Genomic DNA, 27,639 nt, shown 5'->3' with positions numbered 1-27,639 from the left:
GGATTTAAGCTCTTTGGTTGCCTTGTTAAGAGCTGTTTTGTCGTTTGGGTTCCTAGTATTTTGCCAGATTCTACGAAGCCTTCTTTTATTTTTTACCAGCTCGAAGACTATATCTGAGTAGGGTAGCTTTTTTCTCGATGGTTGGAAAATTTTATTGGTATCATGGGATGAAGCTAAGAAAGCGGCTTTATGTATTTTGCGGGTAAAGTTCTCTACAGCATCATCTAAGTCTCTTTTTGAGTTTATTTCCATATTAAGGTTTATGTTCGATTCTAGCCAAGTTTTGAACAAGTTTATGTTAGATCCTTTATGTAAAATACGTTGCTTCGGACTATTGACGAAAGCAGGCATGTTGAAATTTATGATGAGAGCAGAGTGGTCTGAGCTGAGGTCATCAATGTTGTATATCTCGAGAAGACTTGGATCGATTCCAGAATACACGGCAAAGTCAATTATGTCAGGGATTTTGTTAGGGTCTGTAGGCCAATAAGTGGGTCTGCCAGTGGACAGAACGTTGAAACTATTTTCGGTTATACTTTTGTATAGCTCGCGACCTTTGGGACTAGTAAGACGTGAACCCCACCACGGGTGTTTGGCGTTGAAATCACCACCAGCCAGAAATCTGGGGCCCTGTTTGTTGAAAAACGTGTTAAATGTCTGCTTGCTTATGCTGAAACGAGGAGGTAGGTATAGTGCCGTTACGACGATCTCACCACTAATGCTTGTGATTTCGATAGATGCTGCTTGAACAGAGGGCAGTGATACCGACTCCAGTACTTTATATTTTAGTGTGGACTTTATAATTATTGCAGCACCCCCGTGAGCTTTGCCATCGGGATGATTACAGATAATGGTATCAAAACCATATATTTTGAAAGAGGATTTATTGGTAAAGTGTGTTTCAGAAATCATGAGTATATCTACGTTTTTAGTTACCATAAAATGTTCTACTTCTAATTTATGATTACTGAGTCCGTTGGCGTTCCATATTGCCATCTTAAGGCTTAACTGCATAATTTAGATAGAAGGGACGTCATCATTGTCATGAGCGCTGAGGTTAACTCAATTTGCTTACTGATCAGTGCTTCTACCTTTTCAAAATTGTTATGGCTAGTTGTTGTAGGGCTTTGTTGTCCTTTTGTGATATCTGCGTAGCTTATGTTGTTATTGGGAAGTGGTTGCTCAGCATTTGACATATACATGGCATTAGTTCTGCTGTTGACCGGCCTGACTGTATCTTGTTTACAAACAAGTTCCTGATAAACTCGACAACCCTTGTAGTTGGCGGTATGGTTTTGCAGGCAATGTACACATTTTGGTGGAGAATTATAGGCTTTTTCGCAAAGAACGGTCGGATGGTCTAGCCCACACTTCACACATCTAAATGGCTTTTTGCAATAGCGTTTGGTATGGCCAAACTCCTGACAACGATGACATTGTACTAAATCGTTAAACTTTCGAGGCGGCTCAATTTTGACCACTGCACTACATAACCGATTGATATCAAAACACTTTTATTGTTTGCTGATGGTTCAAGGTCAGCAAAGAAGACTGACATTGGCATTTTTGTTGTTTTGCTACGTGCGTTTATAATATTTCGTACAGCGTGGCCTTGTTGAGCTAAATCACGTATTATGTCTTCTTTAGGTGTAGAGAAATGAATGTTTTTAATTACTATTCTATAGGGTTTGTCCTCTTTTAGCTGATAAGTGTGGAAAACAATGTTATTAGTGTCAAGATAAGCCACTAGTTTTCTGTAGGAGTCACTATTTGTGGGCATCACTCTAGCTTGTCCATCTCTCCCGGACTTGTACGTAAAGTTTTCTCTGCCAATTAGCACTGAGAAGCTAGTGATCATTTTATTAATATCTTGTACATTTGGTATGAAAATTGGGGGAGGTTTATGAGTGACACTTTCAGTTGTTGCTGGTTCTTGTTCATTACTATTGTTGTTAGCATTGCTGACATCAGTTTGGGTGTTTGTGTCTAGCAAAGAAAACCGGTTTGACGTATTTGGTGTATTGTTTGGTCTTTGTTGTTTTTTTGATAGAACTGGAGATTCAATAATTTTGCGCTTAAATGCTTTATGCTGGTACATGCTTTGCCAGCCTCCGCTGTCATCACACATACCGCCCGAATCAGCGTCTTCGTCACCCATAAGGTTGTTTTTTTTTTTTTGTTTTTTTTTTTTTTTTTTTTTTGTTTTTAGTTCACACGACTATTTGTTTACAAGAATGCAATTTTAAGTTCACACGGGTAAAAACGCTCTGTGTATGACCGCACTCACTGAGTTTACGATAAGAACTGATATGCTATATACGAAAGCATTTTGTGAAATTTGAAGCTTCTAACTGTTAAAACGGGGCAGAAATTGCGCAAAGTTTCTTATCTGAACAATCGGTTGTATGAGATATATACTATGTATACCACCGATCTCAACGATTTTTTCAGACATCAATATATGCTATACACGTAAGCAGTTGGTGAAATTTGAAGCTTCTAGCTGTTAAAATGGGGTAGAAATTGCGAAAAGTTTCTTATCTGAACAATCGGTTGTATGAGATATATACTATATATACAACCGATCTCTATGATTTTTTCAGACGACAATATATGTTATATATGTAAGCAATCAGTGAAATTTGAAGCTTATAGCTGTTAAAATGGGGTAGAAATTGCGAAAAGTTTCTTATCTGAACAATCGGTTGTATGAGATATATACTATATATACAACAGATCTCTATGATTTTTTCAGACAACAATATATGCTATATACATAACCAATCGGTGAAATTTGAAGCTTATAGCTGTTAAAATGGGGTAGAAATTGCGAAAAGTTTCTTATCTGAACAATCGGTTGTATGAGATATATACTATATATACAACCGATCTCTATAATTTTTTCAGACAACAATATATGCTATATAAGTAAATATTCGGTGAAATTTGAAGCTTCTAGCTGTTAAAATGGGGCTAAAATTTGCGAAATTATATATATATATACTATATATATATACTATATATACCACCATATATATACTATATATACCACCGATCTTAATGATTTTTTCAGACAACAATATATACTATATACGTAAGCATACGCTGAAATTTGAAGCCTCTAGCTCTTAAAATAGGGCAGTAATTACGAAAAGTTCCTTATCTGAACAATCGGTTGTGGGGGATATATACTATATATACGACCGATCTCATAAATTTTTTCAGGCAACAATATGTGCAATATACGAAAGTATATGGTGAAGTTTGAAGCTTCAATCTGTTAAATTGGGTAAGATATTACAAAAATCCTCTTTTTCTGAAAAATCGGTTGTATGGAGGATATATGCTATAGTGGTCCGATCCGGTCGGTTCCGACAAATGTCTAATCGGACACCCAAATACACCTGCTCACCAAATTTTATCAAAATATCTCAAAAATTGAGGGACTAGTTTGCATACAAACAGACAGACGGACAGCCGGACAGACGGACAGACGGACATGGCTAAATCAACTCAGCTCTTCAACCTGATTATTTCGGTATACTTAATGGTGGGTCTATCTATTTTCCTTTAAGGACTTACAATTTTCGGTTTCGTGACGAAATTAATATACCATTTCATTTTCATGAAAGGTATAAAAATTAATTGGTTTTCACATGAGCTTCGAACTCTGTCGTATTTGCATTCTTCAGTTGATTATCAACAAAAGCATGACAAATTATCACTAAAAAATTCATACATGTTGCTTATATATTTAATAGCCAATTTACTTACCCTTTCTGGTGCGATGATTCCTGGACAATCGGGCCTGACTAGACGCGATTTTTTTTTGCCCTCAGAGAGCGTGCTTAACGCGAACCATATCATGTTATGGCACACCTTTGGTGATGCAAAAAATCAAAGACATTTCTGCTTCTAATGCTTCTAGGATAGCAGCAGCAGCTCCCGGTGGCGCCACATAAATAACAGTTGCATGCCGATCAGTTGCCTTTTTTGCTGCGGCTACCTATTCAATTTTAATTCACATTACATTATCTACTATTGCAATTTTTTATCACTACAAACCAATATAAATTACCGAAGCAAATACTGGCAAACCAAGATGCGTAGTTCCACCCTTTTTTAGGGAAATACATCCATCCAGTTTGGTACCGTATTCCAAAGCATGTTGCTTGTAAAGTACCTTGTATCCTTGGCAAATGACACGTGAATCTGCATTTAATTATAGATTTCCTCTGATTTTGGCATATTCTGAGCTGAATCGCAACCCGTCGGAGATGCTATCTATTAGAATAATACAGCATTTTTTTATTATTTAAAAATGCACATACGTATGAATGAAAATCAGAAAACAAATAATGTTGTTGTTGTAGCGATAAGGACACTCCCCGTTATCGACTTTGTTGGTCCTTTGCCGGATGCAGATCGGGTACGTTCCGGGAACCATTAAGGTACTAGCCCGCCATATCGGGAGCGATTTAGTTGACATGAAACCTTGTAGGCCATCCCGTCGATTCTATACAACTTAATATGGTAACGATTTAAAAGACGGTGCACCACCTAATTTTTATCAAAAATTATCAAACGTGGAATCAAAAGACGCGCCTCGAGCTCCGTTTTTATTATTATTTGATATTTTTAAATTAGGTGGTGTACCGTCTTGTAAAACGTTACCCTTAATATTATTTTAGGCGAAGGCCGCCAACGCAAAAAGATGGTCTCTGCAGCAAAATTTTTAATTTCCGTCACATGTCACAACTAAAATTAACTTAATGTTATTTTGGGCGAAGGCCGCCAACGCAAAAAGATGTTCTCTGCAACAAAATTTTTAATTTCCGTCACATGTCACAACTAAAAGCACAAGATATTTTTCGTTGTAAACAAATATATTTTTTTTGCGTTTCAATGTTTTCCGGAATAATTAATGAACTGTCATTTCGGTGACAGCATGACACGTCGTTGTGTTAGTGGAGAGCAAAAGCTATGAATGTGTGGGTGAACTGGTTACCTTCGTCTTGTAGGGTGGTTATGTGTGTGGAATATTCTTCGTTGCCTGCTTGCTTTAATGTGTGCATGAATATAAGTGTGGTTGCTTGCTTTTTTTGTTGTTGTGATTATTCACTAAGAGCATAGTGATGTTAACATTCACCACAATACTATATATAACTACCACCTATCTCTACTTTTTTTCAAACGTCAATACGGACATGGCTAAATCAAACAAGATTGTCAACTTGATCATACCGATACATATTGGTAGGTAGATCTCTTCTCCTTTAAGGGATTACAGTTTTGAGATTCGTCACAAACTTATTATACCATTCCATTTTCATGAAATGTATAAACACATTTGCAATCATGGGACTTATTGCGTTTAGCGTTTAGTGACTGAAAACTATTTCCATTAAGTAACTGTCGAACTATTTTTTAAATTATAATAAATAAGTGATGAAGCTGACCAGTAATATTTGCCGCTAGCTCACATATGTCATTAATCCGATCCACCGCTTCAGAGCCATTGTGATTTAGAAAATAAATTTCGGTCCCCGATCGTAAAACGTAACTAATAAGAGCACAATATTGCTCTCTCTAAACAAAGTTAAGTAATACAGTACTAAAGCGCTGCTTGCTAGGAGCTTCGAGGCTTAACAGTCATACCGCTAACAAGCATAAAAATAATTACAAGGTTCGAAAATGACAATTAAATTTTTTGATTATAAATCCAGTTTTCTTTTTTTTTCAGGAAAAAATAGAGTATGTGTTTTTGGTCATATTTACAGCAGAATGCGTTATGAAAATTATTGCATATGGATTCATATTACACAGTGGGTCGTATTTACGAAACGGTTGGAACATTCTAGATTTCTTTATCGTAGTTATTGGGTGCGTAACTTACATTTTAAAGCTTTTAATATATGTATACAGTGTACTCTCTCCAAACGGACACCTCTCTTAAGCGCACACCTCTCATAAACGGACAATTTTTTCAGTACCAAAAAAATCCTTAAGCACTTTTTAAGTTTTTCCCTTTTGAGCGGACAACCCTCCCATAACTGGACACGGACACTTGCTTTTTATCCCAAATGGCTTTTCAATTTCCCTTAACCGGACGGCTTACAACACTTTTTTTTTATTTACTTTTTACCATATTCGTACAGCTGTTGCTTATTCACTGATACTACGTGCATGGGTGTAGAGGAATCCCCTAAATACGAAGGACCTGTTTTCAATACAGTAAAAACATAAAAATGTATGTACCTATTGCATACACGTAGTTAGTATCTTCTTGTGTGTGTACGTACGTGAATCGCAATGCCTTAAGTAGTGTTGAGTATTAAAGACAAAGTTAATGTCATTGAAATTCTTAAGAAAAAAAACTAAGTGTAGGAGAGTTGGCAAAGAAATTTAAGATCAGCAAAACACAAGCTGCTAGCATTATCAAAAACAATGTTCAAAATTTAAGTTTGTGGGACACTGACGTCAACCCGTAGAGAAAGAGGAGTCTGCTGAAGCCCAAAGGCCTTAATATTGATAAATTGTACTACGAATGGTTTGTGAAGGCTCGAAATAAGAGCATACCTCTCTCAGGCACACTTATAAAGAGCAAAGCTAAAGAAATTGCAGTGAGACTCAATTACGACGATTTTAGTGCATCATCCGGCTGGCTGGGAAGGTTCAGAAAACGTGACAACATAACTTTCCCTACAATTATTTTGAATATTTTGTACACAAAACTTTATTCTTTAATTTATGAACGTCCTAACTCAGTCTTATTTGTATGTATTAATATTCTTGTTTTGGAAATAAAACTGTTTAAACATTCATCAATAATACTTTTCTCATAAGCGGACACCTCTCATAAGCGGACATCTCTCATAAGCGGACAAATTTGGCAGTCTCTTCGGTGTCCGTTTAAGAGATAGTACACTGTATATGGATGAGTACACAACTTACCCTGCAAAAACGCTCCACGTCATTTGACTAGCCATTTTGCGGTCATTATGACTTTTCCCAGCGGTTATATTCATAGTCACATTTGCATGGCGTGATTAGGTTTTGTGACGAAATTTTCCGTTTCGTTCCTATTAATGTGATCATGCATTCCGCTCCCACCTGTAGGATGCGAGCATAGTACTGTGCTGCTCACACACGTCACAATGTTCGTCAAATGGCGGTCATATTCTCCGTCATTTCACTCTACATTTTCGAGTCATTTGACAGTCAATTGTACTGCGGTTTTACCATTTATATAACCGCCATATAACATGAATTTTACCTGCAGATTTACTTTACCTGGAGCAGCCATATGAATAAAATATGAACCAAAAAAATTGAATTTTCAATATTTATTATTTTCAATATGTACATGAAATTGGAACTTATATTAATACAGTTCATATAAAAAAGAAGTAAGTACTTTAATAATAAATAAACACGCTTAATTGGTTTTTGTTTTCCAATTGAAATCTTTTCTAAGCGAGCAGAAAATAATTTTAAGCTTTAAAAAAAACTCAAATTATTTGAATAATCTACAACTTAAAGCTTAGTAAAAATTCAGATTAGGTTTACTTTTTTTTCAGATTAAGAATATTCAAAGGTGTTGTGGAATCAGATTGCTGTCGTAATTGGTGAACTTAAAAATGTACGACTAGTAATTGAGTCACACTTATTATTGTTCTAAATCTAACCATTCCAGCAATAATTCTGCAACGCTTAGCAGAAGTATTGATTGGTTTCAAATCTAATTCCAACAGCAATCGTACCACGACATACTTTATTATATATGTACATGAAATTGTAACTTAAATTAATACAGTTCATATAAAGAAAAGTAAGTATTTTAATAATAAATAAACTTGCTTAATTGGTTTTCGTTTTCCAATTGAAATCTTTTCCAAGCGAACAGAAAATAATTTTAAGCTTTAGAAAAAACTCCAATTATTTGAATCAATTTAAATCTACAACTTAAAGCTAATTAGAAGTTCAGATTAGATTTACTCTTTTTTTTTTCTGATCAAGAATGTTCAAAGGTGTCGTGGAATCCGATTGCTGTCGTAATTGAATTTGAAAGTAATAAAGTAAAGTAAAATATGAATTTAAAAATGTAGGACTAGTAATTGAGTCAGACTTATTATTGTTCTAAATTTAATCATTCCATCAATAATTTTGCAACACTTAGCAGAAGTATTGATTGGTTTCAAATCTAATTCCAACAGCAATCGTTCCACGACATACTTTATTATATATGTACATGAAATTGTAACTTAAATTAATACAGTCCATATAAAAAAGAAGTAAGTACTTTAATAATAACATAAACTTGCTTAATTGGGTTTCGTTTTCCAACTGAAATCTTTTCCTGTGCAAGCACATCGCTAACCTGTGTTGGCAAAAGATATGATTATACTGTCTTCGATAGATAGTCGGACGAGCCGCTACTCGGCGAAGTAGAGATGACCGTTATGTCGTTGGCAGCAGTTACAACAGCAGTTTCTAACTTTGCACCATCCGTACAGTGTGATGAATGCTTCACTGCCTTTTCCAATTGCTTGGCGCCAGCAATTTTTGCTGTTTGTAAAGCTTTAGCTGTAATGCAAACATATAGATGGGTTAAAGTGGTTTTCGTATGTTATTCAACAACTCACCCTATACCATCATCACAGCCTTCTCATCGATTTTGAATATGTGTACAGTTTCAGTATTCAGACCCAGTTCGTTTGGTGCAATATTTTCGATTTGATGAATATGTATACTATCCGTTAGGCAGACAATTGGGTGCGTTCGATTCATTCATATACTGTGGGTATTTGAGCCGTAGATGCAATGGCAGATATTTTGATTCTTTTTGAAGTGTAACATTTGTAACAGTTGGGTTTCTCTGCTGTCACCATCACCACTAGAGAGCTATTGAAGAAACGCTCGACCAAGATAATATGTCGCGATTTACGCGCATAGATTTCTTCCACCTTGTCACAGTTATTGATGGAGAAAATGCGAAATCCATATTTACCATCCAATGAGGAAATGGAACTGTAGAGGAAGAAACATTTTATAAAATTTAATAAAATCAAAAAATGATAGTTGTGCTAAAATGGGGTAAAGTATTGTATGTCAAAGTATAGCGAAGTCTCAGCGGCTTTGTCCTGGGGAAAATTGAGTTTGAATAGGTTTTGTTCTTCATTCTTAGAAACATGTACGAAGGTACCTGGTAAGATATTAAAAATACTCAACGCTTTTTTGCAATAACTTAAAAAAACCTCATATTCAAACTTCTGTTTAGCTTCTACATAACAATAGCTACCCCTACCACCAGGAGTCACTATTGCTTCTACGCCTATGCTATTGTTTCCAACAACGATGAGCTTTGTAATAAAATAAACAGCTATCTCCCCAATCTCTCCAGTTTTGTCGCCTCGCGAAACCTGATATTGTCACCAACCAAATCATCGGTGACCTTATTTAAAACATGGCCGCGCCAAATGTTGACCATATGACATTACCCTACCGACTGTCTTACACCCTAAAATCTTGGGTGTGACTTTCGATCAGGATCTACATTTTGGAGAGCATGCACTAGCAATTGTAACGAAAATCCAGAGCTGTAACTAATATTTAATATAATTCGATAAATCGGCAGTACTTGGGGTAAATATAAATAGACGTTTGCATGGTACGCGTCTCCGATATGGTCGCCAAGCCTAAAGGTTACTCTTTGGAAGAAAATACAGGCCTGCCAAAATGCTGCCCCCAAAACCGCTACGGGCTGCCTTCTTATGTCCTCGGAACACCACCTGCACAATGAAGCGAGAAAACTCCCATAAAGGGAAATAAATGAAATGCTAACCCAACAGTTTCTGTAGAATACCCAGAAACCTGGGCATCCCAACAGACATCTGATTGTTGATCCAACACCGCTTAGGGGCTTAAAGAGTCATCTCCGTAAGCATTATGAGGAAATACGGCACCTGAGAACTCAGCCGTATGAAGCAAAAAAACACAAGCAGGTCCTCAGTGAACTCCACAAACAGGCGTCGGACCTTTATGCTAGGAATTGCCCGGTGAATCCAGTACTTAAAGAACAGTACCCAAAACTTGCGGAAGAGGACCGCTTACTCCCCAAGGAAAAGCGAGTCACTCTAGCTCAACTTCGTTCTGGATACTGTAACAGGTTAAACTCTTACCTATCCAGAATCAACCCCGACATACAAAATGTATTCCCCGCCTGCAATGTGTCCCTACATGACACCCACCATCTCAGCGCCTCTAACTCCCCTTTCATTATGCTCCACCCCTGTTGAAACAGTAAGTTTCCTTGGACTCCCGTTAGAGGATATTGATAACAATTTGTGATCGGTCGCACCTATTAGTTGGGGCGAAGCACTGCTACAACAACAACAACCATCTCGGGAACGATTATTATCACCACTTTAAACCTTCTAAGCCATCTCGTCCCACCCCCTATTTCCACGAGGAACTTGGGGTCGCCATTACACATTACACTGAACGAGTCCGCCGCACAATCAATATAGCATCATGTAACGAAGCTCAGTTTCTTCCAAAAATTGTTCGGCACCGCCACGTAAAATCAATGTATATGTTCTAGCATTAACACAACCTTTAAATAATTATAAACTATATCACACTGACCCAAAACACTTGAATTAATATCAATAGCTGTAGTCATAACAGCACCACCACAAGCTTTTATTCTACGTTTCCGAACTTCTTCTGGTACATGAACAGCACAGAACATATCACGATCTGCAAAATACTGTGTAGCAACATCAGCAATTGGTAGTTTAGAAAACACAACATTGGCACCTTACTTACCTGGTTTATTGTACAGGAGACGCCATTCAGCATCAACAATTTTCTGATACTCTTGGACATTGGAGGACATAGCTGTGGCAGAGCATTTTTCCAATAAAGCACTTTGTTGTTCCTTTGATTGGCACTTCGGCTGTACAGCCATGTCATATTTTATCGTGCATAATTGTAATGCTTTACGTATAGCTTTAATGACGATACGTGCATGCACGCCTTCCTCAAAATATGGCTTAACTTGTTTTATGATTTCACATGCTTAAAATACTGCCATCGCCGACCTGATAAGAGAAACATTTTTATTCTACACATTCTAATATAACAAAAAACTTACCTCAGCATTTTGAGATTTGGCAATGCCTACTTGAGTTTTACGGCTGGATTCACAATATCCAATAGTTTCATAATGGTTGCCCCATCATTTGAAATTGTGGCCTTACCACTGGAATCAACAATATGCTTGTCCATACTACGTGAACCCAATGTAGTGCGTACAGCGTCTACAATTGAATGCGAGGCATTGATGTTGGATATGAGTTGAGGTTTACCTTGAGAGCTATCGGTACCCAAACATTTTTTACACAAATACTCTTGTACCCAATACAAGTTCAGGACGTTCATATTTATCGACACGCTGTCCGGTGTAGCCCAAATGTTGGAAATATACAGTTGGCACTGTTGAGAAAAAATATGGATCAATGAACACAAGTAAAAGTGAAAGATTTTTTTTACCATCTCTTGTTACTTTACAAATTAGACATTGGAAACGACGACCAGCATCTACAAGTTGCATATGAGGCTTGCAACGATTACATCTAATTGCACCCAATTCACCAAAATTTACAATGGGTGGCTCATATTCACCCTCAACCGTGTGTGCCATTGGTGAGACGGTAAGTGTAATGGCCAAAGCTGTTGTTTTTAATAAATCAGCTGTTGCAGGTATGCAATACAAAGACGACCTGCAAAGAAGAAAGATCAATGCAATTGCCAAACAAAATATTAATTTCGATTATCGATACCTAACGTAACGTGACGAGGAGTTACCCTGATCTTCTACCACATATTTTGTGGTCACCAATGGTGGTAATAAACCCTGTTCATTAATAATAAAAGCACCACCAGCGCTATTTTGATTTTCAATGATAACGCTTATCGGATTTGGCATCTGATCGGGATCTAAACGGCGTTGGGCTTAATCATACTGTTGCTGCTGTTGATATTTACCAGTAACAGGTGCAGGTGGTTGCTAAAGAAAATAACACAAAAATAATCATCAGCAAATTTGTAAATTATTAGTTTTATTAGCATACATTATAACCAGGACGTCCGGACGTGTCCGGGTATTGGAGGTTGACCCGGCTTGGGTGGTTGACTGAGCATTGGCGTCTGTCCAGGTTGTGTTGGTGGCATCATTTGACCCAAGTAACCACGTGGTGCACCTGGTTGTTGTAGAGGATAACCTGGATGTTGAGGTTGTGGTGGATAGCCCGGATTTTGTGGCATTGGCAGATAGCCAGCCTGGGGAGGTTGTTGCTGCTGCTATTGTGGCATTGCATAACCCGGTTGCTGTTGTGGTATATACCTTGGTATAACTGGATGTGGTGTCATTGCCCCACCTGGTCCAGTTGATGCGGGCGGCATACCTGGAGGACCATGTTTCTCATGGCCACCAAATGGCTGGTGCATATGGTGTTGAGGTGGCATCTGACCGGATTGAGACTGCATTAGACCAGACTGTCGTGGCATTGGACACGATTGCGGTGGCATTTGCTATTCACCAGTGTGCTGGTATGGAGCTGCAAAACCGCCTGCACTTGATGTTGGTGGTGTAGCTGAAACTGGTGGTTGACCAGTCTAGAAAAATAACAAAATTTATTAAACACAAAGTATGAGGCAAGCCAGGTATATTTGCCCTATTTATAGTCATCTGATTGGGACCACCAGGTACAGCTTTCCTGGTGGTGTCGTTGCTGGAGGAGATGGCGAATCCATGGAAGTTGGGGCATTGGCTTGAGGCGGCGGCTTAGCTGTTTCACCATATTGAGCAGCTATAAAGTTATTGTTCGGTTGTTGTTGTTTTAATTTAATTTAATTTAATTTAATTTAAAATTAGCACAGGCCTGCAGCTCAATCCGCGGAAAATGGCGGACTCGCTGAAAATTTTGTTCCACACAAAAATGACATATTTCACAATACCTATGAATATAGTAGGTGCGAGAGAGCACGATACGTTGTGGCAAAGCTAAATTTGTCAACATGCTATTTCATTTGGAGAATTTTTCATTCCAAATCGTCACCCCTGTCAAAAATTCGTGTGGCTGTGTGCGTTTTTGGTCATACGATTTTTGCAGGGTAGTATCGTGGATATTGGGCAACACAACTTATCTTAAAACAAGACAATTTCCTGAGATTTCTGTAATATGTATGAAATTTCAAGGTATGAATTTCCGTCTTATAATCGTTTTCGTAGGGTCGTTATTTCAAAAGTTATATAAGTCATCAAAACAACTTCATTCATAATTTTTCGCAATTGCATGTGACAAAAAATTACTTTGAATAAGTAGCAATTTCGAACATAAAAATCATAAATCTTATTCAACAAAAGACTTTGACTCTATTAATCGCTTGAGTAAATTCAGCAATTGGAATTAGACAAAACAACTTTCGATTAAAGGTTTTTTTTTTCAAATGTGCTTCAAACATGCTTTTTTGACAATTTTTGTTGTTATATCGGCCTACTGATTTGTAAGATCGCGGGTTTGAATCTAGCTCAAGGCCTATTAATAAATATTTTATCATTATTATTGGTGTGATACATTTTTCTTAAATGAAACATTTTTTAATTAGAATAGAAGAAAGAAAAAAATTAGACAACCGCCAAAGCTCGTTTCTTACCGCGGAATAAATGCAAAAGCAGGGACTAAGCTGTGTTCTAAATAAAAAAAATTACGAAATTAAAACAATGCCTCCTGGTGGTTCACTGTAGACTAGTTTATTCAATATAATAAGAAATGTAGTTTACTGCTAGTTACATAGGAATATCATTAATGTTTGTACGAATGTATGTGTGTTCATATGCTTGCACAAGCGAAGGATGGAAATGACAAAGTGACAAAATCTGTCGCTGTTGTTTCAGCGAAGCTACATATATAGGTATACACGCGTTTGTGCATATTAATTATGTGGGTACATACATGTCTGTTTGTATTATAAGTTAATGCTCTAATATTGAATGGCCAATGTGACAGAAGAGACAATTTTAAGATAGAGATGTGGCAGGGACGAAAAATAGTGTGAAGCAAGCTTCAAAAAATTCTAGTAGGTCACATTCATCACTTACCACATCAGAATTTGTTAAACTACCACTGTCTGTATTTATTATTTAACAATTATTTGTACACTTTTATTCAGCTAATCGGTTCAGAATTCATATTTTTATACTCTAAAACTCCAATCAGTGTATTTGGTGTGCTTAAATTATGTTAAAAATTGTGTTAAAGTTTGTGCTGTGGTGGAAGTGACCTACTGGAATTTTGTGAAGCTCCGATGCTTTCCACTGAAGTTCGCGCATGCAATATCTTTATTCTTCAATCAATATTTGGTGACAGTTATGTATGTACATTATTAAATGGTAAGGTAATGATTGAATTTAAAGTAAATGCATTTGCAAGTGTGCCTGACCTATGACAACATGCAGGGTGTATCGTTAGGTGACCTAACATATCCATTTCGAGAACTGCTAAATTCCTTCATCGGGAACGCTTAGGCGCCGCTGCTATAACCATCCAGCTATCACAGCGGTTGTTTGTTTGTCTTCATTATTTCTACTTCTATCCTGTTTCCTGCCAATTTATTTGCACAGCGTTTCGACATCTGTTGCAGAAACGATGTGAAATTGGACTTGTTTCATGGCAATGATGCCATAGTGTCATACTTATTGACCCTTTTTCCCCGTGACCTGGGATGTATTACCAATTTTTGTTGTTATATCGTCCTACTAAATTGTTAGATCGCGGGTTCGAATCGAACTCAATGCCTATCAATAATTATTTTATCATTATTATTATTGTGATACATTTTTTAATAAATAGGAAAATTTTTAAATTAGAATAGAAGAAAGAAAAAATTTAGACAACTGCCAAAGCTCGTTATATAAGTAAATGCATTTGCAAGTGTGCCTGACCTATGACAACATGCAGGGTGTATCGTTAGGTGACCTAACATATCCATTTCGAGAACTGCTAAATTCCTTCAACGGGAACGCTTAGGCGCCGCTGCTATAACCATCCAGCTATCACAGCGGTTGTTTGTTTGTCTTCATTATTTCTGCTTCGATCCTGTTTCCTGCCAATTTATTTACACAGCGTTTCGACATCTGTTGCAGAAACGATGTGAAATTGGACTTGTTTCATGGCAATGATGCCATAGTGTCATATTTATTGACACTTTTTCCCCGTGACCTGGGATGTATTACCAATTTTTGTTGTTATATCTCCTACTAATTTGTTAGATCGCGGTTTCGAATCGAACTCAATGCCTATCAATAATTATTTTATCATTATTATTATTGTGATACATTTTTTAATAAATAGGAAAATTTTTAAATTAGAATAGAAGAAAGAAAAAATTTAGACAACTGCCAAAGCTCGTTAGATAGATCCATTTCGGGAGCCGCTAAATTCCTTCATCGGCAACGTTTAGGCGCCGCTGCTATAACCATTCAGCTAACACAGCAGCTGTTTGTTTGTCTTCATTACTTCTCCTTCTATCCTGTTTCTTACCAATTGATTTACACAGCGCTGCGACATCTGTTGCAGAAAAGATGTGAAAATTGGACTTGGAATATCTTTGATATTTGCGTATATCGGGATATATATCCCTACATGAGTGGTGACAGAAAATATTTACCCCAGCGGGTTACGAGGCTTAGAATATACCCGCAGTAGGTATGCCTGTCGTAAGAGGCGGCTAAAATACCAAATTGATTCAAGGGGTTGTGTAGCGCAACCCTCTCAAGGGGTTGCCAGCGCAACATATAGCTTCTCCATCCCAATTTTCACCTCACCTACCCGTGGCATATCATGTTTCACTAACAGCCGAGGCTCGGGCGACTCCAAGTTCCTCATTGAACCAGGGCATGGGGAGGACGGGATGGCCTATAAGGTTTAATGTGGTCATATATATCGTTTCCGAGATGGTCGGGCTAATACCTTAATGGTGCTTGGTTACCGGAACTTACCGGATCTATATCCGATAAAGGACCAACGCTTTTATCGTTAATACAACAACAGCTTATATTTTTTGGCTTAACAGATTATAAAAAGGCCACGCGCTAGAAATCATGTTATAGCCGTAGGATTGCGTATACCATTTTCTGTTGGGTGAAACGTGAAACAAAGCCACGGTTGATGGTGTCGTTTGGGCATTACTCTGTTGAGAGCAGTGTTGCCATTTTGGTGCTTTTGGAGCCAGACCTATCCCTTTAGCGATTTAGCTCCAAAAATTGCGGTTTAGCCCGTAGCCCTTTTTTGGACCTTTTTAGAATTGTTGCCCCTTTTTGGCTCCAAATCTATTTCGACAATACGTGTTTTGAAATTTATAAAGTGTTTTTTTGTGCCGAAGTTTTATTTTATTTGTTTCGTTATGTATGATTTGGCAACTCGGAACTCAACTGATAACAAAAACTTTAATCGATAAATTGTGTCATGAGGTTATACATTTGCTTTCCAGCTTATGCAACAGCATAGAGTTTCGACCCTTTAACTTCAGAACCATCGCCGTTTGTAAAAACCTTGCAATTTTTCTCTAATATCAATAACAAAAACCATTTTATGAAGCAGTTTGAGCAAGCATCGCTAATTACATACATATGATATCATAGATATAATAGTAACAGTGAAAGAACAAATTCTGTAAAATGCAAACAAATGTTAGTAGGCTTTTAAGCGCGCCTAAAAATTCAACACCATTAGGATTCAGTATACAGAATTAAACAACTACATGGTGAATAAAATTAGTTAAAACAAAGGCAACACTTAGAGACCAATTGCAAGGCGAGCAGCGGGACATTCATATGGATGAGTGGTTAAAGGCATCTGCATTTACACTGGTATGACTGTTGGAGATTCGAGTTCAATGCTCAGCTCCCGAAAATCAAGCTGATGAAGAAGTGAAATTCAGAAACATGTCCTAGTAACCATCGCCGTTTGTAAAAACTTTGCAATTTTCTCTAATATCAATAACAAAAATCATTTTATAAAGCAATTGGAACAAGTCTCGCTAATTACATACATATGATATCATAGATATAATAGTAACAGTGGAAGAACAAATTCTGTAAAATCCAGACAAATGTTACTAAGCTTTTAAGCGCGCCTAAAAAATTCAACACTATTAGGATTCAGTATACAGAATTATACAACTACATGATGAATAAAATGAATAACAACAAAGGCAATACTTAGAGACCAATTGCAAGGCAAGCAGCGGGACATTCATATGGCTGAGTGGTTAAAGGCATCTGTCTTTACACTGGTATGAATGTTCGAGATTCGAGTTCAATGCTCAGCTCCCGAAAAGCTAGCTTATGAAGAAGTGAAGTTCAGAGACATGTCATACTAACCATTGCCGTTTGTAAAAACCTTGCAATTTTTCTTTAATACCAGTAACAAAAACCAATTTGTAAAGCAATTTGAGCAAGTCTCGCTAATTACATACATATGATGTCATTGATATAATAGTAACAGTGGAAGAACAAATTCTGTAAAATCCTAACAAATGTTACTAAGCTTTTAAGCGCGCCTAAAAAAATGCAACACCATTAGGATTCAGTATGCAGAATTATACAACTACATGATGAATAAAATGAATAACAAAAAAGACAACACTTAGAGACCAATTGCAAGGCAAGCAGCGGGACATTCATATGGCTGAGTGGTTAAAGGCGTCTTCTTTACACTGGTATGAATGTTGGAGATTCGAGTTCACTGCTCAGCTCCCGAAAAGCTAGCTGATGAAGAAGTGAAATTCAGAAACATGTCCTTGTTACCATCGCCGTTTGTAAAAACCTTGCAATTTTTCTCTAATATCAATAACAAAATCCATTGTATAAAGAAATTTTGAGCAAGTCTCGCTAATTATACCTTTTCATGAAAATGAAATTGTATAATATCTTTGGCACGAATCTCAAAATTGTAAGTCCTTAAAGGAAAATAGATAGACCCACCATTAAGTATACCGAAATAATCAGGATGAAGAGCTGAGTTGATTTAGTCATGTCCGTCTGTCCGTCTGTCTGTATGCAAACTAGATACAATTTTGTGAGCGGGTCTACTTAGGTGTCCGATTGGACATTTGTCGGAACCGGCCGGATCGGACAACTATAGCATATATCCTCCATACAACCGATTTTTCAGAAAGTGAGGATTTTTGTCATATCTTCCGCAATTAATCAGATTGAAGCTTCAAACATCAGCATATGCTTTTTTGTATTGCACATATGGTTGTCTGGAAAAATGGATGAGATCGGTCTATAGATAGTATATATCCCCCACAACCGATTGTTCAGATAAGAAACTTTTCGTAATTACTGCCCCATTTTAAGAACTAGAGGCTTCAAATTTCAACGAATGCTTACGTATATAGCATATATTGTTGTCTGAAAAAATCATAGAGATCGGCGCTATATATAGTATATATATATGGTGGTATATATAGTATATATACATATATAGTATACTATCGGGACCCCGGTGTGCTTCGCTACACCAATAAAAATATTGGAAAAAGAATAAAATATCATAGAATTTTTGTAATCTTTATTACAATTCTAATCCAAAACATTTAGATACACTACACACTTCCATCTGGGATATGAATAAACAAACAATTTGGAATGCCTACTCTGGAACAGGCAACGTATAACTGTCCGTGCGAAAAACACGGTTCCTCCAAATTCAATCCGCATACCCGAGTGTTTGTCCTTGCGCCTTGTTGACTGACATTGCAAATGACTGGCGCACTGGAAATTGCAAACGCTTGAATTCAAATGGCATGTCTGTTGGTATCAGTGGGATTCGCGGTATAAGCACAATTTCACCTTTCGCTTTGCCCGTCAGTATTGCTGCTTGAATTAAATTCGTCATCAACTTTTTTAAATTCGGTCTTGTTCCATTACACAAAGTTGGTGCATTTAAATTCCGTAATAAAATAACTGATGAGCCGACCTTCAAATTTAAACAATGCGGTAGCATACGAGACGGTTCCAATGAATACAAAAATTCAAGTGGATAATTCACTGCCTCATCTTTTCATTGCGCTATCCACTGACTTGTATGTTGTCAACACACCTGGCAATTTTTTCAGAATCTAATGATTGATTTAATTGACATGTACATTTTTTGGTGCCAGTATTGCACGTTCTCTCAACCAATCGTTATTCATTTAATTTTGAACAATATTTGAAAACTCTCGTTCATTTAATTCTTCTTTTGATTGGACAATTGTACAAAAATTGTTTGGAAATGTAATGAAACTGTTTGTTTTGTCGATTGGAATTTTGTCATTTCCGATCTCTAACAGTTGCTTCGAGAACTGCTCTGCAGACTGATCATTGTGCAACTGAACACGCATGTTTATGTGTTATGTTAATTTTTTCACGTATCGCCATAAAAGGGAAGACGTCAAACATGCATTGATCGCATCTGCCGATGTTGATCGTGGAATAACCGGCAATGTTTGTCGAAAGTCACCTGACAATAAAATTAAAGCACCACCAAAAAGCCTTCGGTCTCCACGTAAATCTTGCATCGTCCGATTTAATGCTTCCAATGATTTTTTGTTTGCCATTGTACACTCATCCCATACAAGGACCGCTGCTTGTTGCAAAACTTTTGCCATCGCTGAAGTTTTGGATATGTTAATTGTTGGAGTTTCAACCAGCTGTATATTCAATGGCAATTTTAAAGCTGAATGAGCTGTTCGTCCTCCATCCAATAAAGTTGCAGCAATTCCAGAAGAAGCGAGAGCCAAAGCAATTTTATGTTGCGATCGAATAGCTGCTAAAATCAATGAAATCACAAATGTTTTTCCGGTGCCGCCAGGTGCATCCAAAAAACATAATCCACCAGTGTTATCAGAAACAGCTTGCATGATTTTGTCATATATATCCTTTTGCTGATTGTTCAATTTGTTGATCTTGCTCTACGACGCATCCGAATTAAAATATCTTAAGTCATGAAATCTTTATATTTATTCCACAATTCAATTGGATTCGATGGCATGCATGTTGATATTATAATCGAAAATAGCATTCGTATTTGCTGTGGATGAGATGAAATCGATGCATCATGAAGTGTTGCGTCCCAATGAGTGTCATCTTCTAACAAATGCAAAGGCTGACATGCTTCGCGATATGTCTGACAAAAATGACCGTCAACTGTTCCTAAATCCTGAAATGATTTTGGTCCTCGAACGTTTACCACAACATTTGCAAATAGAAACATTCAGCATTGTTGGGACGTACCGTATACGTCCTGCCCTAGGCATCTGTTTGGAAAATACCTGGATGACCATCAACTGGTGTTCCTTGTTTACGCCGTTGAAGTTTTTTCGATGATGCATTCCAGGTGTAATATTGCGGTATATCAACATATATCAAATTTCTGGCAAATGTGTCGATTTCACACAATTGAAAAAAGCAGTTAGATTAGTTGCTGGTGGTTGTGCTGCTCTCTGCTGTACATTCTCAGTAGTGAAATAAACTCGTTGACCATTCTCCAGATGAACTGCCAAATGGATGTCTTTCGTGCAAAGGAAACGAAAAGATACGCCAAACTGTTTCATTACTGCTTATGTATCGCCCCATTTGATATTGAGTGATTTCATCATTTCTATTTTCACCATCTACTCAAAAAACAGCCATATCACTTCCTTAACACACATATTTACAAATGTATTTGATAGACTTTACTGAGTTACAGTACTCAACATTTATGTGAGCCTGAAAAACTTTTGACAGTATCGTTGAATATGGCACGACCCTACGATTGTCAATTTCGATGTCTTGATTGCGCACTCTTATTATCGCCGTTTTACCATTATTTTCAAATGATCGACGTTATATACTCTCGGATACCGCTTTGAACATTTCCCATCGATCATACATGGTGAATTCATATTTATTTCACTGCATGGACCGTGAATCATGTTTTTTGTTACCACTTCAAATAATTCTGGACCGATGGTTTGATCTGATATTTCGGCTGATATGACGCTATCAATCTCGTCCGGTGTTATTTTACGTACCAGCCATATCAATATGTGTGCGTGTGGCAAACCTATTTTTTGCCATTCAATTGAGTACATCCAACATTGTACCTTTCCAAAAACGCTAAATTTCACAATTAAATCCATCAGTGCCTTCAATTTTTGCCGGAATACACGTGCTGTAACATCGTATCGATCTGTTGGTGACTGACCGTCGAACAAATTATTTTTTATATCGTTCCACATCGAATTACACGTAAAGTGATGAAAGGATCGGAGCGGCCGTATTTTCGAACATATGACATAGCATCTTGTGCATATTCGTGCATGTGGCGTGGACTACCAATATAAGATCTTGCAAATGTATGTACTCTTCAGATCGCGATTTGGCTTGATTGAATCGGATGAAATTGAGACGTTCAGTTTCAATTTTTGCATACATGTCTGCAATGTATTGGTGAAAAAGTTTACCAAATCTCAGAATGTACTTCTTGTGCACGAATCATCAATCGATAAGAATAATAATTCATCGCACTAACTTTCTTTTGAACATCTCGACCTGTAAAAAATATGTTCATTCGATTTTACATTTTAGATTTTATTTAATATCTGATTAATATAATTAGTATATTATTTACCGGGACCCCGCCATTGGCACAACACATGCCAGCCGTTTCACCCAGAAACTTAGCTGCTTCACAATGTGGACATATCGCACTCATTAATCCAATATATCTATGCATACTGTAATCAATTTGTGGATCGTAATTAAAACCAGCACGATACATATTTTCTAAAACACGACGTCGTATTTGTCTTGGTCGTGGTGGATTTCTTGGCCGCCGCAGTTCTGCAGATCTATTTCGTGCATATCGTTCACGTCGTATTTCATTTTGTTGTGAAAGGTCATCAATACGTTGCGCTCTTCTTTGAAGTAACATTCTGTTAGCACTACGCGTTTGTTGACCGATATTTTGACGTCTGGCTCGAGGAATTTTCTCCAAGAGAAACGAAAAAAGTTCAATAAAACTCCACGTTCAACGCAAGAAATTTAATTTAAGAAAAGCACATGTGCAAACAAAAAACGCGCGGTCGAAATACACCCACACGTATATGTCCAAAACACAAAACGAAAATACAAACCGTGCAAAAAATTTGATGAAAAACACAATAAAACACGCGCGCACGATTAGATACAGTTGAAATCACTAAATGTATTCTGTAAAATGAACGAAGAAAGAACATTTGAAAAAATAAATTTGAAGAGAAAAACATGATACATCATTGCCACAATTTTCTACTATGTTTTTGTTCAATGAAACGACGTACTTACAGAAGGAATTCCCAATGTATTATAAATATTGATATAAATTCAATTGAAAATGAAGAAATACTCAATTATGAATCGAAAACTACATAAATGTTGAACACACGTGTTGATTCTCCATAGTTCATAACAAAAAGACCTAATGTCAATATACACCGAAAGTACGATGTGACAGATATGTTGTGTTGTGGTGTATTTCTTTCCATTGTATCTGAAAAATCCCTATTGCCAAAATGGCAGCCATGTTCATTAGGTCGGGTCAATTTGTGGGGAGGCAAAAAAATCGCCCATTGCTCTAGGAAAATCATATTCTAGGGATCAAGAAAAGAAATTTTGCCGTAGGAACCATGCCTCTAAAACGAATTGCATTTTTTCATGTAAAGTGCAAAACCGGCGATTTTTTGAAATGTTTGTATGGTGCACCCCCAGGGGGTTCCAGGGGGTGTGCCACTGGCATCGGTGGATCGGGCCTCCAAAGTTAGTGGGGGTCGGTCATACATTAGGACTCGATTGGAGCACTCTAAATGGGTCAAAGTGGGATTTTTCAAAATTTACCCCTACCTGGGGGGGGGGGGCATCAGAATTCATTTTAGAGGTATGGTTCCTTCGGCAAAGTTTCTTATTTTGATCCCTAGAATACGATTTTCACAGAGCAATGAGCGATTTTTAAATCGACCCGCCCTAATGTTCATTGTTAATACTCTTGTCTATGAAAACTCGATCAAATGCAGATGAATCAGTACAACACATCATAAATACATTTATTCATTACTTTTTTTAATTTTTTTATTTTTAAGGCATCAGAGTAAAAAAATTAGTGAGTGTGTTGCAACAACAATTTTCGGTACGCTGGTGAATATATTCGTTGAACTCGAGGGATCCATGAGTTAGGTTACCAAATAGTTGTAGCGATATTGATTCGAAAGCAGGTGGGCGGATGTTTCTAATGTTGACTTGATCCGTATTTCGAAGAAACATTGTATATGTAAATCTCATGGCTATCAAATTTGGTAGTCGTAAATTTGCAAGTCGAATGAAAACAGTCAACGATTCTTTTTTTAATTTTTTTATTTTTAAGGCATCAGAGTAAAAAAATTAGTGAGTGTGTTGGAACAACAATTTTCGGTACGCTGGTGAATATATTCGTTGAACTCGAGGGATCCATGAGTTAGGTTACCAAATAGTTGTAGCGATATTGATTCGAAAGCAGGTGGGCGGATGTTTCTAATGTTGACTTAATCCGTATTTCGAAGAAACATTGTATATGTAAATCTCATGGCTATCAAATTTGGTAGTCGTAAATTTGCAAGTCGAATGGCAACAGTCAACGATTCTGTATATTCGTTTTCCCAATAAGTGATTTCTCGTCGTGAAAGAAGATTGAACACGTTGCCTGTTAGGTCTTATCTGAACAATCGGTTGTATGAGATATATATTATATATACCCCCGATCTCTATGATTTCTTCAGACAACAATATATGCCATAGGCGTAAGCATTGGGTGAAATTTGAAGCTTATAGCTATTAAAATGGGGCAGAAATTGCGAAAATATATATATATACTAAATATATATACTATATATACCACCTTATATATACGATATATAACACCGATCTCTATGATTTTTTCACACAACAATATATGCTTTCTTTGAAGTAAGCAATTGGTGAAATTTGAAGTTTATAGCTTTTAAAATGGGGCAGAAATTGCGAAAAGTTTCTTATCTGAACAATCGGTTATATGAGGTACAACATTTATATGGACAATTTACTCCTGACTCCAATCTAAATAAAAGTCCTTATGTCATTAGTTCTCCTAAAATTACTGGTTTACGAGATATTAGCCAATAAAGACATATACGATTTTTTAGTGCATTTTTAGCCTTTAGGTCAAATTTCCATGGAATTTTTTCAATATCCAGATTTTTTTACAGATCTTATTTTTTCTCCGCATTCTTTCAGAAAATCCGTGGGGAGCGAAATAATTTGATACTTTTGCAAATCCCATAAATTCTCTGGGTGTTTTAATATATATACATAATTGATGAGATCGATCGTATATATAGTATATATCCCCCACAACCGATTGTTCATATAAGAAACTTTTCGTAATTACTGCCCGTTTTTAACAACTAGAAGCTTCAATTTTCACCAACTGCTTACGTGTATAGCATATATTGTTGTCTGAAAAAATCATAGAGATCGGTGGTATATCTATATATGATGAATTTCATATCAAAGGCTGAAAAAAACGTACATTTTGAACCCGACCCCCTCAGAATTTGATGAAATTTTGCATGGGGTTACATCTTACCCACCCAAACACAACCTCATTTTTAGAAATTGCATTTTCGAAAAATTGTGGGCGTGGTAAGGTATCGAAATATCCGAAAATATTAGAAAAATGACGATAATAGGTACTTTTAAAATGTGATTACTACGGAATGGCTTTACCGATTTCAAAGATCTTCATACCATTAGAAAGGTATTGAAATAAGCTTTCAAAAAAATACACTGCACAATTTTTTGTATACTGAAAACAAATTTTTTTTTAAATAAAATTTAAAACTGAAAAAACACTTCAAAGATCAAGCGATTTTGAAAAATAAAATTTTATTTTAGAAAGGTCTATTTAATACATATAACATATCTGAAAACTAAAATGGGTTTTTTTTTTTAATTTTTTTAAGTAAATGCATCTCTTGGTTACTTTCTCATATTTGGATATCACGCGTAAATTAATCAACCAATTTGAAAAATTTGTATACCGTTTGATAGGTATTAAAATCACCTTTAAAACATATACTGTAAAGATTCTATATTACACTGGAAGAAAAAAATTTTTTTTAGAAAGGTAGATTTAATATATATAATATATCTGAAAACTAGAAGGGTGTTTTTTTCTTTTTTACTTTATTTAAGTAAATGCATCTCTTGGTTACTTTCTGATATTTTGATATCACGCGTAAACTAATCAACCGATTTCAAAAATTATTATACCGTTAGAAAGGTATTAAAATCTCATTTGAAAACATATACTGTAAAGATTCTATATTACGCTGAAAAAAAATTTTTTTTTAATTTTTTTCTACATTTTTTTTTTCAAACTGGGAAAACAATTCAAAGACCAAACGATTTAAAAAAAATGTTTAGAAAGGTCGATTTAATATAAAAACTAGAATGGTGTTTTTTTTCTTTTAAAAAAATGTATAAGTAAAACCATCTCCTGTTAACTTTTTTTTTATTTTGCTATTATTATGTGACAAAAATGGTACCTAGCTATACTTTGGAAGTTATACAGATACAGATACTATGACTAAGTATTCTAATAGATTCGAACAAGAATCGTATTATAAAATTTTTCAGACACGCACAATAAATAGACATACACTTGATAAAGTTAATTTTTGATTTTTATTTATTTAGATTTAATATACAACTTTGCGCAGCTCATACTGCTGACTTTCGGAATATTTGTTTACTTACTAGTTTGTTCAGGTAAACTACGCCTGTCCATGCTAGAGCGTTTGACGTCCGAAAACTTTGTTTTATTTTTTTGTATATCTTTGCTAATTTTTATCAATTCGTAAGATAAATCATGCCCAAAAATTTCTTTAATTTCCTTAGATGTCATGGTGTTTGGTAATAGAGATAATATTTTTTGCTTATCCAAATTATTTGAGCAGTTTTCGATTTGATATTTCATGTTCTCCAAAATTTGTTCATAGTAAGCTTTGATCTTCTTTAGGTCTTCTGATAAAGTTGACAGTGAACCACCTCCTAGTGAATCCGAAATACTTTGCGCAATTTGCTGTGTTTTTTTTGCAGTATGAATCCCTTTCTAAATATTTTCGCTTCATTGGCGATGGATGGCTTCCAAGATGAGGAATAACATGCTTATTTATATTGTCGACGAGTTCGTTACGTTCGAGTGATTTAGTATAGCTGCTGCATGTTGGAACTTCCTTATATTCTTGATACAATTCACCGCTAGTCAAGATTTCTTGTGCCTCTTCACTTTCCGTTTCAGTAGAACGCTGATTATCAGCAATCTTGATAGCATCCTTAAGTTTACAGCGACAACTTTCGCAAATACGGCAACGATGAATGTCGGAGACTGCTGGAAAATGCTCAGATATCAGCGCTGCTTCGTTTAAGCTAATGTTTCGAAGTTGAGAGGAACATTTTCTTGATAGCTGCACACATCTGTATTTATTAGTTGATTCCATATCAATGCCTAGTTTCGTTCTGGTCTGTGTCTATCCGTTGTGTTGTTTTTTATAGTCCGTTGGTGCTGTGGCAGGTAATGTCAATCTATGTGTCCGTGGTAGGTAACGTTAATATGCGTGTATATGTGAGCGGTATTGATACGTCCGAATTGTTACCTTTTCCAAGGGCTGATTTTGTAGGTATGTAGACATACCGCTTGTTAGCTAAGCGGTAGGTTGAGGTAGGTAGAAATCGGTGATTTTTGCCGTTTGGTAAATTTTTCGTTTTTGCTTGTTCATTGTTACGTGTTTGGTTGCTGTACCTTCTGGCTTGTGCTGTTTTTTGTAAACTAGTTTTAAGGGTTCAAATATTTCGTCAGAGAGAGTGTTGGTTTGTTCGTTTATTATCCTGCCGTCAAATGTTTTTAACTTGTATATCTCCATGTTCTCAAATACATTGAGCCGCCGACCTTTTCCTTGTACGTGAAGTATTCGAGCCGTTGTTTTGATGTTAGCTGGGGTGCACCCCACTGGAATAAAATTTTTTTACGGTGTATTTTTTCAAAGGTGATTTTAATACCTTTCTAACGATATAAAAATTTTTTAAATCGGTAGATTAGTTTACGCGTGATACCAAAATATCAGAAAGTAACCAAGAGATGCATTTACTTAAATAAATTTAATTAACAATAAAAAAAACACCCTTCTAGTTTTCAGATATGTTATATATATTAAATCTACCTTTCTAAAAAAAAATTTTTTTTAATCGCTTGGTCTTTGAAGTGTTTTCCCAGTTTGAAAAAAAAAAATTTTGAAAAAAATAAAATTTTTTTTTTCTTTCAGTGTAATATAGAATCTTTACAGTATATGTTTTCAAAGGTGATTTTAATAACTTTCTAACGGTATACAATTTTTTCAAATTGGTTGATTAATTTACGCGTGATATCCAAATATGAGAAAGTAACCAAGAGATGCATTTACTTAAAAAAATTAAAAAAAAACCCCATTTTA

The 27,639-nt window shown here is 36.2% G+C and overlaps 1 protein-coding gene across 1 annotated transcript in view; it reads left to right on the top strand.

Annotated features, from left to right (window-relative positions):
- The window catches only part of Ca-alpha1D (Ca[2+]-channel protein alpha[[1]] subunit D), a 6,221,746-nt gene that overhangs the window by 1,268,517 nt on the left and 4,925,590 nt on the right, over positions 1–27,639 (top strand). The window contains exon 6 of the mRNA XM_067758067.1: positions 5,744–5,883. Within this exon, the coding sequence (XP_067614168.1) occupies positions 5,744–5,883 (140 nt within the window). The remainder of the gene's footprint in view (positions 1–5,743; positions 5,884–27,639) is intronic.

The sequence above is a fragment of the Eurosta solidaginis genome, chromosome X (assembly GCF_040869045.1).
Source record: "Eurosta solidaginis isolate ZX-2024a chromosome X, ASM4086904v1, whole genome shotgun sequence".
NCBI lineage: Eukaryota > Metazoa > Arthropoda > Insecta > Diptera > Tephritidae > Eurosta > Eurosta solidaginis.
Note: the sequence above shows the minus strand (reverse complement) of the source record. Positions and strands in the feature narration are given on the sequence as shown.